Here is a 13745-nt window from a genome sequence, read left to right as displayed (position 1 = left end):
AGATAAATAGGAGTTAAAGATAATTTAGGAGATAAATAAGAAATATTGACAATTTAAAAGAAAATGGAGAAAAGTAGTGCCACTTAATTAAACATTAAGAAAGTAAATTATTATTTCTTTATGATTGTTAGAAATAGTTAAACCTATATGATTTTCTTATTGATTTAATAGATAAGGAGAGATAGGTTAACTTTGGCCGTTGGGGCCCAAGAGCATATGCTGTTGAGACAATTTCTGGACTGGACATGTTTTGAACAGTTCAACTAATTTATCCATGAAAATTCTCATGGTAACTGACATCCCAGACAGAATAGACAGTTGGCGCCAAAGTTTTTTTAGGAGATACATGGTAGCATGGACTATATAGATATATATCGAATCCGCTTACGTCTGAAGTGAAAACGTTGCATGTCATCACCAGTGCATGCGCAATCACGCAATCGCGCATTTTGGCTACATATTTGTTTTATTAGCAATAAAGGGATGTTATTTCATTATTTTACCTAAAAGGGATCCACGAGAAAATAATTGCTCCACCTCCCATAAGCCTTATATAATTGCAACCAGCAACATACTTTAATTCGTTATCAGATAAGAAAGACATGGATTTGTTTTGCAACTCGAGAGTGGAGACATCAAACGAAAGCGCCCAAACGATTTCTTAGCGGCTGAGATTTGTTCGTTTGGAGTTTCGAGTTCCGACGCAGAAGTGGCAACTCGAGAGTGGAGACATAGATAAGAAAGGCAAACGAAAGCGCCCAAACGGTTTCTTAGCGGCTGAGATTTGGTCGTTTGGAGTTTCGAGTTCCGACGCAGAAGATCGATCGGCACGGCACTCCAGTCGAAAGTTCCAGATATCATGGCAGATCCCTCTCCAACTGCAACCTCCATCAATCCCTACGACTACCTCAAGATCGTTCCTAACCCGGACGGCTTTCTCACCCGACACCATCCGAGCTCCGACGTTCCAGCAACCGGTGATGTTTCCGTCTCGCTCCAATCCGTCCCCACCAAAGACGTTACTATCAACCCCGCCAACAAGACCTGGGTCCGCATCTTTCGCCCTCGTGAAGCCACTCCCGATTCCAATCTCCCTCTCCTAATTTTCTTCCACGGCGGAGGTTTCATCCTTTTTACCTCTGCAACTCAACAGTTCCACGAGTCATGTGCTCACATGGCGAGTGAATTCCCGGCGGTGATCGTCTCAGTCAGTTATCGCCTTTCTCCGGAACACCGTCTCCCCGTGGCCTATGAAGACGCCGTGGATGCAATTCTCTGGGTCAAGAATCAGGCGCTGGATGAATCCAACGGTGACCGTTGGCTGAGGGACTATGTCGATTTTTCCATGTGCTTCCTCATGGGCAGTAGCTCCGGTGGCAATATAATCTACCACGCCGGATTGCGCGCGTTGGGCTTGGATCTCGGGCCTGTGAACATCAGTGGGCTTATTTTTATTGAGCCGTACTTCGGTGGGGTCCAGAGGACCCAATCGGAAATGAGACTGAACGAAGACCGTATAATTCCTCTACCAGTCAACGATCTGATGTGGGAGTTGGCGCTCCCCAGCGATGCCGATCGAGATCACGAGTATAGTAACCCAATGGGGTCCCACCCCCAGAAGTTGAAGGAGGGGATGATCGGATCCCTACCGAAATGCTTGGTAACGGGGTACGGTGGGGACCCACTGATCGACCGTCAGAAGGAGTTTGTGAAGATGTTGGACGGGTTTGGGGTGGACGTGGTTACTCGGTTTGAGGAAGGAGGTTATCATGCGATCGACCTCTTCGAACCCGCAAGAGCTCAGGCCTTATCGGTGGTCATCAAGAGCTTCATCCACTCGTTTGCCACCAGGAATTGACACGTGTAAGTTAATTATTTACAATATTAGCAGTAATTATTGTGATAATTAGGACTGACTGTATCTGTGCTCCAAAGTCCAAACCTCAATCTCATTGATTCTTCATTCTGTTGTCGAGTAAGGCTGTCGGACTTATCCGATTCGTCTTAGATCCGATCCATTCCAATTGTTTTGTGATGCGCCCGAATCCGGAATCCCCCATTTGTGAATCATGTATTTTTGGTGGGAAATTTATGGTTTGATTGGCTTTTTGTATGTATTTCCTCACTTTAGTAATTGTTGGCAAGTTATAAAAACCTTATAAAAGTTTATGAGTCGGAAGAATTTATAAAATCTATTTACTTTTCTTTTTTAATAAAGCCTGAGACATATAACATGGAGAGCTATTGAAGATATAGATCGTCCAATTGATGTGATTGATGCTACTAATCTTGATCTGAACTCCTCTACTCCCACCATTGACAAAAGATCTCTCACAGATTGGCCTAATCACCCCCTCGGCGAATGGGTAAAGTAGCTTGGATCAGAAATGGCCATCCATGTCTATTAAAACTGTTTGCATATGTTTGTTTGTTTGTAATTATGATTTGTATTTTTAATTGATATAAAATTTGTATTTCTTATCTCATTTACACTTATGCAATGCAAATTTTGCATCATAATAACTAATGCAACATGAAGCCACCTTCTTCCCTAAATTCTTCCTCAATTCTCTCTTATATGAAATGGGGATTTATTTATTTTTTTTGCCATGGGATTCCCTGCAATATATATATATATAAAGCATGGGAATCTAACTGTACTTAAGTAACATCTTCCCATAAATTTAATATAATGTACAAAAGATATTACAAACATTACCAATGCTTAATTATTTTTTGGTAAAAAGTAAAAACAATGTGTATTTGAATGTTATATGTGTGCAGACTGCAAAGCTTTTGCTTGCAAGAGGTGAGGGCTTTATTTTTAATATAAAATGGACTACTGGCAAGGTACTAACCAGCTGGTTGATAAGGTCTCCTGGCACCTGGGTTAGGGGGATGGGCTGCCTTCGCCCCCCTTCAAAAAGAATATCAAAAAAGAAAAAAGGAAAAGTGGGACTACACAGAATTTATATATCTTCAACCTATTTGTACTACTCCCATACATCCAGAAACAAACAGAACCATTTAGAGATTCTTCTATACGTGTATATTTGATGTTTTGGGCTTACAACTACAAGTCTACAACTCACAAAGATTTAAATGGTTGGAAATGGGAGTGAACCAAATTAATAGCCGCTTTATGTTTATGTGTGATGTGAAGAATCAAGAATTTATGGAAACCTTATCATGTTCATTTTGTTTTGTTGAAGACGATGGAACAAAACATTAAACCTAACGCTATGTTTGTTTTAAAGGAAAAAGTAAGGAAAGGTAGAAAAGCCTTTACAAATCTTATATAGGTTTCCCTACATTTTCCTTCAAACCAAACATAGCCGAAGAGAGCTTTGTACAAATCTAAGCTGAAACTTTGAAGAAAAACCATTGAATTATTGAAGTACTATAAAGATTTCAGAATTATTAAGAAGTGTATATGGGATTATAAACATATTATAAAATCAATTGTAGTCATTTGGGGAGGGTTTCAGCTTTGATAAATTTAAGTTGATTGAGTTGCATTGACTAAACCACTTTTGAGAAGTTAGTTTTGATAACTTCATGTAAAGTTGATTTTTAGGCTCATGTAAATCTAATTTTGCCTGTGGTATTTTACTAAACATGGCTTAACAGTTCTCTAAATTTCTCAGCTCATGTAATCCTAGAAGCTGCTGCACCTCCCAAATGGGCAGTGAGCCACTTTGAAGAAGCTATTAAAACTAGTTTTTCAAGAAAGTTAATTTAGGTGGCGCTAGGTAGTGTGTAAATATCATGGATGGGACCGTTTTGGTACTATTCACGGTAAGATATGGTGTTATGCTATGTGTGAATGGTCCCCGTCTATAAAATAGTATAGATAGGGACGGACCACACCCCAATTTATCGTCTATAGTATTTTTTTGTGGATGGTTTACACTATGGTGTAGATAGTTTGTGGGAAAGTTTCAGTGTAATGCACTTGTGTTACATTGGTCCAATATTCTTATTTTATTTAATCTTTTAATAATTTTAAAATTTTTAATATTTAATCAATAAAATAATAATTTTTAATGTTAATTTTAGCACAAGTTTGACGATTCTCCTTCTCAATTTTTTTCTTCATTATTTATTTTAAATATTAATTTTTAATTTTTTAACATTTAAAATATTATTTTTTTAATTATTTAAAAAATGCAATTGTTGCCTACATATTGATGCCTTTTTTTAATTTATTTACTATATAAAATGCAAAAATTAAACATTTATGATCGACTGTGTAGTGGTGTGGATCGGTCCACACCCACCAATTTCTCATCCACACTACAGAACACTCCCTTAATAGCTCAATTAAAACGTATTTGGCTTTTTGGGGTTTATAGCTTTAGGCTTTTCATGTAGAGCCTACCTTGGAAGCTAGACACTTTCATGCAACGGGTTTCTAGCATTGCAAGTAAGCCCTGAAGTTATGTTTGGTGAAAAACCTAGAAAGCGATAAATGAATTGAGGAATCAACTTTCCAATGAAATTAGTTTTGGTATCTTCTTCAACATGGCTTAGCCAAAGCTAGCTGAAGCCCTCCCAAAAATGCCCTAATAAACGGATTGTATTTTTTGAGGGGATGTTTGGAACCGTGGCCGTTTTTCAAAACAGCGGTGCCATGTCGAATCCACATAGGCGTTTCAACAAACGCCCATATATATGAATGTTTGGTTCAGGCGTTTATTGAAAAATCGGGCATGCCTCGTAAATTGGGACCCCACCGATGCATGAAATGCCAAATTTGGCGTTTCATGTATCAGTGAACCTTTTCCCCCAATGGTTGACTGATGTGTATCTTATGTGGTGCTTACCTATCAGCACATACATGAAAAACGGTGATGAAAATCACCTTACCAAACAGCACAGTGTTACTCACTAGCTACATGGCAGAAGCGTTTTTTTTTTTTTCTTTTTGAAAAATGGATCTTGAAAGCATGAATATTTTTTCTTGAAAATCAGTCCCAAAAAGCACCCACGCTTCCAAACACCATCTGAGTTTATGTAATTTGGTTACATTAATCCAATATAGGACTTAACTGAATTTGATTCGGATTCTAATAAGATCAAAATCCAATTCATAAGCAACCTTTCAAAATAAATTGATATAACCGGCCATGGATCTTCACATACACCCTACTACTCTGTACCCCACCCCGGCCACGGATCTTCACATACACCCTACTACTCTGTACCCCACCCCGGCCACGGATCTTCACATACTCAGAGTTTTTCTAAATTGACCTAAATATATTTAAATTGACTTAAATATACCTTATGGCTGTAAAAGACCTTTTTACCCTCTATTATCTACATGTGTATCAATGGAAAGAATGAGATTTCAGAGTGTATGGAATTGGATTAGTAGCTTCCTTAGATTGATTTATTGGCAACAAAAACTTGAGAACATGCTCCCTAATTACAACCCCATCCTTTTCCTTCTCTGGGAACATGGCCCAAAGTAATGGTGCCATTGAGTTTTCAGTGATTCTGACATCATAATGGTGAAATTGTTTGAAGTAGGGGCTAATAAATTAGAGACCAAATCAGCCCCCACAAGATTTCTCCCCACAACGTCCCACATCACATCCCTGCTGTGTATTGGGAACATTTCTTGATGATGATATCATTATTTTTGGTATTATCATCAGGAGATGTTTCCAATACACCGCGAGAATGTACTGTGGGATGTTGTGGGGGGCTGATTTGAACTCAACAAATTAACCTTGAAGACAAGAGCTTCATCAACATGCCAACAAATGGGATCCATTGTTGATGAGTGAGAGGATGTTTGGGAGTACAAAGGAGGACAAAGAACATGAATAAGGTTTTTGTGTAGACAATCAAATTTTCCTTTACAGTAGCAACAAATTTCTGTCTCTCCCCTATGTGAGCTCCCATTCTTTGGTAAAGAAACCTCCCAACTAGGGGTGGATTTGAGCTGAGCCGAGCCGAGTCGTATAGTACCAAGGTCGAGCTCGGCTTGAGACTATTCTACAAGGCTTGAGCTCGAGCTCGAGCTCAGCTCGACTCGGCTGGTTTTATATTTTATAAATTTTTTTATTTTATATTTATAATAATTAATAATTATGATATTTTTATTATATATATATATATATATATATATATATATATTCGAGTAAGCTCACGAGCCTCACGAGTCAATTGAGCCACTAAATTGGGCTCAAGCTCGACTGAAACCAAGCCGAGCTCGAGCAGCCCGTGGAAAGTTCGGCTCGTTGCCACCCCTGTTCCCAACACATAAGCTTTCAACCTTTGGCACCAAAGAAAAAGGGTCCTATAGAGATAGGTTTTGAGAGTAACTGCTTCAGTGGTCCAAATCTTTGTTTCCTCTCCCTCTCCATTTCCAATTTGTTCTTCATGGCCAAGCTTCTTACTCATATTTTAGTCAAATAAGAAGCCTTAGACAATTAGGCTGCGTTTGGCATTCCTTATTTTAAGGGCTTATCTCCTTTTTGCAATTAAAATGTTTTTAAGTGCAAAAAGAAGATAAGCCCTTAAAATAAGGAATGTCAAATGGAGCGTTAGTATGGTTGCAAAGGAAAACTTAGGTTAATAAAAATAGAGCAAGATCCTTGAGCAATCAAGTTCTGTTGTGATTTAAAAACAGGGCAAGAAAGGAAAAATATTATTTTAAAAGATTCTATTATTTTCAAAGGGTAAAATAGGATTTTTAAAATATTAAAAGAGATTCAAGAAAAAATAGAAAAAATGAGGTATATTTAAGTCTAATGGGGTCAGCTCACAAGCCCACAAAGTATATTTAAGTCTATTTGAAAAACTCAAAGTACATTTAAATTAATTTATGAAAGCTTAGGGTATATTTAAGTCATTTATCCAAAATATAATAGTGATGATAAAAAAATAAAAGAAAAAAAAAATCTATGAGACGTGGTACTAGAAGAGCTTTGACCAATCAAAACACCCCAAAATAAAATCCATTAAACTACCGCACAAAATCAATTCGGATCTCTTACCCACAAAATCTATTTTAACTTTTTATAGTTTAGGCTTTTAAAAGTTTTACTATGAAAAAATAGCTTTAGTGCCTTTTTGGTTGATTTTGGAACTCAACTACAAAGCTTAATTAAATTGAAATGTGTTATTTGGAGTCCAAACAGCCGTTAGTCTGACCCTGTTTACTTTTGTTTAAATGAATGCTGGGCTGCAAGGAGGATGACTATTGGTGAGGATCAGTCACTTGCCAGTCCAAAAGGGACCAGCAGATGCGAACTTATTTAGGGCACGAAAGAAGGCGTAGGGTGAAAAACAAGGCTAATCGGGTAATTTTGCACAATTTTGGCGCCATGCAGTAATCTGGGCATAACTCTCCGATCCGGACTCCGATTGAGATGATTCAAGATGCATTGGAAAGATAAGGAAAAACTCTACAACTATAATGTTTTGAATTTTAATATATTCGGACTGCATCGAGGTCAAAATCGAGCCCGAAGTCTAAGTCAATTCGCATAGAAGCCCAGTTCGCAACAGAAGCCCAATTCGCAGAGAAGCCTTGCAGCAGCCCAATTCGTTGAAGAAGCCCAATACGAATGCAAGAATAAGAAACATCAAAGAGTCCTATTAGATTCAATTTTTTATTGTATTTCTAGAAGGATAAAAGAGATTAAGATTATCAGTTAGGAGATAGGAGTATATTAGATCTAATCTAGGCATTATCTATTAGAGAACTAAACTCCTAATGAAGAAAGAACTCCTTAGAGGAACAGGAGACAGCTCCCTCCTAAGTCTATATAAAGGGGGCGGACTAGCACCCAAGGCACCACTCAACCTTGGAGAAGCAAGGGAGAAAGAAGCAGACTGGGAGCAACCAAACCTCTCTTCTCTTCTCTTCTCTTCTCTCCGCCCCTCTTCCCTATTCTCTGATTTTCTTGGGAGTTTTCACCATGACCATGTGTGGCTAAACTCTTGTACTTGGTCGAAGGAAGCAGAAGCCTCAGAATCCACCAAACTGTGAGATCTAATTTGATTTTTATTGTTTAATTCATTCTTTGGATATCGAATGTTCTTCTATGTTTATATCTATGGTTGTTTCGTTTGATTACTAGGAAGGCCTACTAGTTTATTATTCGTTACAATCTATTGCTAGATTAGATATCAAATCCGTAATTGTTTTATCCCTCTAATCTGCGAAGCAACTAGGGTTTAATGATTTGCTACGTCAGAAATTGTTAGATCCTAGGAAGAACAGTCGACTAAATTAAATGCAACCACTTGTGCTTGTGTTGTTTAGCTTCATCGATCTCTAATGCTTAATGCTATTACTGGATTAAATCTTTAATGCTTGTTTAGGGGTCGTTCAGTAGTAAGGGTTAAGAGGATTGCTTGTTTTCCGATTAACTGATAGTAGGAAGATGCAGGAAATTAATTCCTACGATGAATATTCAAAGTCTGAATTGATTTATCTTTGCATCGATGAGCAGTAGGGTAATTTTTATGGTGGATGCTATCCTAGACCAAGATTTGTTCCTTGATTAATTTCAGCACTCAAAATTACCTAAATTCTCATTTAAATTGCGTTCTTTACTAATTTTGATTTTCCTTATTTTAAATCTGTTTTTCGTTACATACACCCCCCTCCATCTTTGATTCACGTAGCACATAATTTGGGTTAGATACTCTCTGTGGGAACGATCCCTACTCGCACTACTACATTCCATCTTTACGAGTAGAGATTTATTTTTGGGTGCCTACGACAACACGCCAACTGGTCAATCAAGCTAGATGATGCATTGTGGGCATATAAGACTGCATACAAAACACCCATCGGCATGTCCCCATATAGGTTGGTCTTTGGAAAATCATGCCATTTACTAGTTGAACTCGAGCATAAGGCATATTGGGCCCTAAAGCTATTAAGTTTTGATTTGCAGGCCATAGGAGCACAGAGACGAATGCAGTTGAATGAGATGGATGAATTCCAACTTGCAGCCTATGAGAATGCCAAGATCTACAAGGAAAGAACCAAACGATGGAATGATAAGAACTTATTGAGGCGCGACTTTCAGGTGGGGCAACAAGTGTTATTGTATAATTCATGCCTCCAGTTGTTCCCAGGCAAGCTGAAATCGAGGTGGTTTGGACCCTTCACCATCTCACAAGTTTTCCCTCATGGAGCTGTAGAGGTAACACACCCGACCCAAGGCACATTCAAGGTCAATGGTTAGCACCTAAAGCCATATATAGTGGATGGGACATTGCCTGCCCCATCGATTGTATACCTAGATGATCATTGATGCCACTAGACTATCGAGCTTCAAGCAGAAAACAAGCACTTATTGGGAGGCAACCCAATGCTGATAAGTAGTTCTTATTTTTATTTGTTTTTCTATTTTTCTTTTTCCGCATCATTTGAGTTTTTTTTTTTAACTTGAATATCGCAGATTGCTAATTACCCCTAGTGTTTCCCATTCTCTCCTCCTCCTAGTTTCTTTTGGTTCTCAGTAGCTAGAAGGGCCAAACGGAAGAGCCAATTCAGAATTCAGAACGCTCTTCAGGGAAGTTCTCTAATCCCCTTTAATTGATTGAAGTTCCACTGCCCTCATTGCTGAATTCATTTTCACATTCTATCTCTATGAACATTAAGGGCAATGTTCATGATAAGTGTAGGGGAGGTTGTAGCTATGCACCTCAATCACCCCAATACATAAATGTATTGATAGGCCGCATAAACTGGAATTCCTCTCAAAATTATTGTTGTCCATAAGATGAATTCCAAGAGGGAATACGATGAAGTTGAAGGAAATCACCGTAAGTGCTAGAATTTATTCTTGTGATTTATCCAATTTTATCATAATATGTGAGGTTAAGGAAGCCGAATAAGGCTTTCATCATGACCAGCACTAATTCTATCCATGTGTATAGGGTTCTTGATTGAAGTTCAAATGAAACTCGAGCCATTAGTGCACATCATGAACTGTTAATGCATGAATTTCAATAATTGCAAAAAGAAAAAAAAGAGAGAAGAAGAGAAAGGGACAAAGTCCAAATGATTCCGCTATCATGAACTGAATAGTAAAACTAGCGGTTTATGATATGAATTCAATCCCAACTCCGCTATTCCAAGCTGAATAGTAAAACTAGCAACTTGAAATATGAGTATTGTTATCTGCCTCTAGCCTGTGACACGTGTGAGATGGAGCATAAAATGCACTCACACTAGAAAAAAAAAAGAAAGAAAAGAATTCGATGACGGCTGAGGTTCAAAGGGACACAAATATGGTTGAACATTCAATTTAGTGCATTGACAGGATTTAAGACCACACTCGAGGTGATGGTTAGTTATGGCGGTCAAGGAGCTGCTATATATATGGAACGGAAGTGAGTGCTGGAGCATGAAGAATATCATGTTCCCCCCTTCCTTGGTTCTTATGTATGTGGTAAGAGTGGCTAATCATGGGGATGAATTAGAGTGCTTATGCAGGATTTCTGATCACTTAACACATTCTCATCCTAAAATTCATTCGATAGGTGGAAATAATTTGGGGGATGGTCAGTTTATGAGTAATATCTTTGCTTGAGGACAAGCAAAAGCTTAAGTGTGGGGGAGTTTGATGTGTGCGCATTCTACACATTATTTTTATTGCTTTATACTTGGTTTTGATAATGATTTTCAATGATTTCCACACTAATCGAGCTAAATTTCAGGAAACCAAGAGTTTGGGATAGCTTAGGGTGAAGATAGCATGAAGACATGCTAATAGGGTGAATAGGGAAGCATTCCGGCCCATCTAGAAGGAAAGCCCAGCCGAAACCCTATGGGAGACACTTAGAGGAAAGGCCCAACTGAAACTCTATAAGAGAAGCACTTCGGCCCACCAAGGAGGGAGGCCCAACTACAGCCCAACCGCAGCCATAGGCAGGCTCCAAAAAGGCGGCCAACTTTAGAGAAGAAAAAGGCTGAAGAGAAGAGTATAAAAAGAAAAGAAAAAGAATACATTAGGGTTCGGACCCTTGAAGAGAAAACCATAGAAGAAGAAGAAGAGAAGTGCTAGAGAAGAGAGAGAAGGCTGCTGAATGCGAATTGAAGAGGAATCACATCAAGGAGATCGAAGATTGATGTAGAAATCTTAGGTTGTCTTCTTCTTTGATTCTGAAATTTGGTAACCTAGATTCGATTAGGATTTCATTATTTTTCTTTATTGAATCTTTCTTTCTTTCTTTCTTTTATGCGAATCATGATGGACTTCAAATCTGATATGTAATTAATATTTTAGCAGACCCGATTTATTGTGATTTATTCTTGGGATTCTTGATTAGGGTTTTCAATTAATAGAATAATCTTGGCCGAATTGTTCCTATTTCTTGGATTGTTTGAATTGCTTGAGAAAGGGTTTAGATAATCAGATCAACTAATCAAGAAAATGGATTTAATGCATCTTAGAGATAATATGCATGGTTCGTTTGGCATTCATTCATACTTGAATTGATGATCTTCGAATTCTTTGTTCTTAATGCATCTATGGTGATTAACTTTTTGATAGAGATATAGGAATTGTCACCCATAGATAAGAGTGGGTTGTGCTCAAGAGAGGCTGCTCATACAATTAGGGTTTCGCCAACCCAAGACTGAATTCACTTCGGTTGGGCTGCTTAAAGATTTAATTGTTGAACCGATTCTGTTAGTTTCTTGCATGCAGTAATTCTTCTTATCATTAAAGGTGGTCTGATTCGAAATTGCTTAGGGTAGTTTGCTAATTAGGAGTTAGGGTTTTTCTCCGTTTAATATTTCGGTTTATTAGATAACAAAAGGCTGATTCAGTACTATAGTTGTTGGATCAATCCCCGTGGGAATGATACTCCACTCATCATTATATTACTTGATCGGCTAGTGCACTTGCTAGTGTAATCTATACGCATCAACGTGCATTCTGCTACGAGGTTTGCCAAGACTTGGGCTTTGATCGCTGGTCGTGGCTCAAACCGGAGGTCGTATTCGATGAGCTCGATGAACCACTTCGTCAACCTCCCGGACACCTCGGGTTTAAGTAGGATGTACCTCAAAGGTCTATCCGTAAGGACAACAATGGTATGGGCTTGGAAGTAGGGGCGCAATTTTTGAGCTGCTACCACTAGCACGTACGCTAGCTTCTCGATGTCGGGGTATCTGGTCTCTACATCTTGCAGTACCTTACTTACATAGTAGACATGCTGTTGAACCCAGTCTACCTCCCTAATTAGTACCGAGCTGACTACCTCATCGCTCACAGAGAGGTACAACTTCAAAATATCACCTTCCTCAGCTCGAGTTAAAACTGGGGCGGTACTTAGATACCTTTTGAGCTCGTCAAACGCAAGTTGGTATTCTTCAGTCCATTCAAAAGTCTCACTCTTTTTAATGGCTATAAAGAAGGGGAGGAATCGACTTGCTGATTTGGACATGAACCGGATTAGGGCTGCTACCCGGCTAGTCAGCCTCTGGACTTCTTTTATTTTCTGAGGTGGACTCATGTCCATAATTGCCTTTATCTTTTTTGGGTTGGCTTCGATACCACATCGGTTGACTATGTAGCCTAAGAATTTTCCCGAAATGATTCCGAAGACACACTTATTCGGATTTAATTTCATATTATATTTTCTTAAAAATTGGAAAACAACGTCTAAATCATTAATTAAAGATTCAGAGAACTAGGTCTTTACAACCATGTCGTCAACATAACACTCCACTTTATTTCCAATCAAAGGCTCAAAAATTTTATTTACAAGTCGCTGGAAGGTTGCTCCAGTGTTTTTCAAACCAAAGGGCATAACTTTATAGCAATATAGCCATAGTTCGGTTACAAAGGCAGTTTCGTCTTGGTCAGCCGTATCCATCCTAATCTGATTATAGCCAGAGTAGTTATCCATGAAACTTAGCAACTCGTGCCCTGAGGTCGCATATACCAGGCGGTCAATTCTGGGTAGGGGGAAGCAATCCTTTGGGTAGGCTTTGTTCAAGTCGGTGTAGTCGACGCACATGCGCCACTTGCCATTGGCTTTCTTCATGAGCACCAGGTTTGCGACCCAGCTTGGGTAATGGACCTCCCTGATGAAGTCTGCAATGAGGAGCTTCCCGACCTCCTCATCGACTACCCTTCACCGTTCTGGGGTGAGGTTACGTTTTCTTTGTCAGACTGGCCTAACTAAAGGGTCCACATTCAGTTTGTGAGTTATGACACGAGGGTCAATTCCAATCATTTCTGCTGCAGACCAGGCAAAAACATCTAAATTGTTAAGTAGGAAACTTACTAATTTATTTCGTAGCGGTTTGCTTACGAGTGCTCCGATCTGGAGAGTCTGAGTTAGTTCGGTTTCAGACACTGGTATGTGGACTGTCTCTTCCATTGGGGCAGCTCACTCCTTGCTGTAGTCTGTTGGTCATTCCAATTCGACATCCTCTTCTATCTTTTCTTTTCTTTTAAGAGCAGCCACATAACACCTCCAGGACTCGAACTGGTCGCTTCGTACTACTCCCACTCTGCAATATGTTGGGAACTTTATCGTGAGGTAGTAGGTCGACACTACTACGCGTAAACATGCGTAATAGGCCGACCTATGATTGCGTTGTATGGGGATGTGGTAGTGACCACCAAGAATGTGTGCTCGAACCAGACAATATTCGGCTACGTGCCCGCCTCCACCAGTACTGTGACACGACCTATAGGCCTGACTTCTTTTCCGCTGAACCCTACTAGTGGGGTGTCTACCAACGTTAG

General features: G+C 39.1%; 1 protein-coding gene across 3 annotated transcripts; it reads left to right on the top strand.

Moving 5' to 3' along the window:
• Window positions 1–558: 558 nt before the first annotated feature.
• Window positions 559–3111, top strand: LOC104596235 (putative carboxylesterase 8). 3 transcript variants are annotated; one of them, XM_088895693.1, is made up of 2 exons: window positions 559–1863; window positions 2785–3111. In XM_088895693.1, the coding sequence occupies exon 1, from the start codon at window positions 860–862 to the stop codon at window positions 1856–1858; it is 999 nt and encodes a 332-aa protein (XP_088751819.1). In that variant the 5' UTR covers window positions 559–859; the 3' UTR covers window positions 1859–1863; window positions 2785–3111. The 3 variants fall into 3 exon arrangements, with proteins under 3 accessions (XP_088751819.1, XP_010255611.1, XP_019053080.1); XM_010257309.3 differs by lacking the exon at window positions 2785–3111 and adding an exon at window positions 2219–2539; XM_019197535.2 differs by lacking the exon at window positions 2785–3111 and adding an exon at window positions 2338–2355.
• Window positions 3112–13745: the final 10634 nt, after the last annotated feature.

This window comes from Nelumbo nucifera, chromosome 1, assembly GCF_055504915.1.
Source record: "Nelumbo nucifera cultivar China Antique chromosome 1, China Antique-T2T, whole genome shotgun sequence".
NCBI classification, from domain to species: Eukaryota; Viridiplantae; Streptophyta; class Magnoliopsida; order Proteales; family Nelumbonaceae; genus Nelumbo; species Nelumbo nucifera.
The sequence above is the reverse complement of the archived record's forward strand: the minus strand, read 5'-3'. Positions and strand labels throughout refer to the sequence as shown.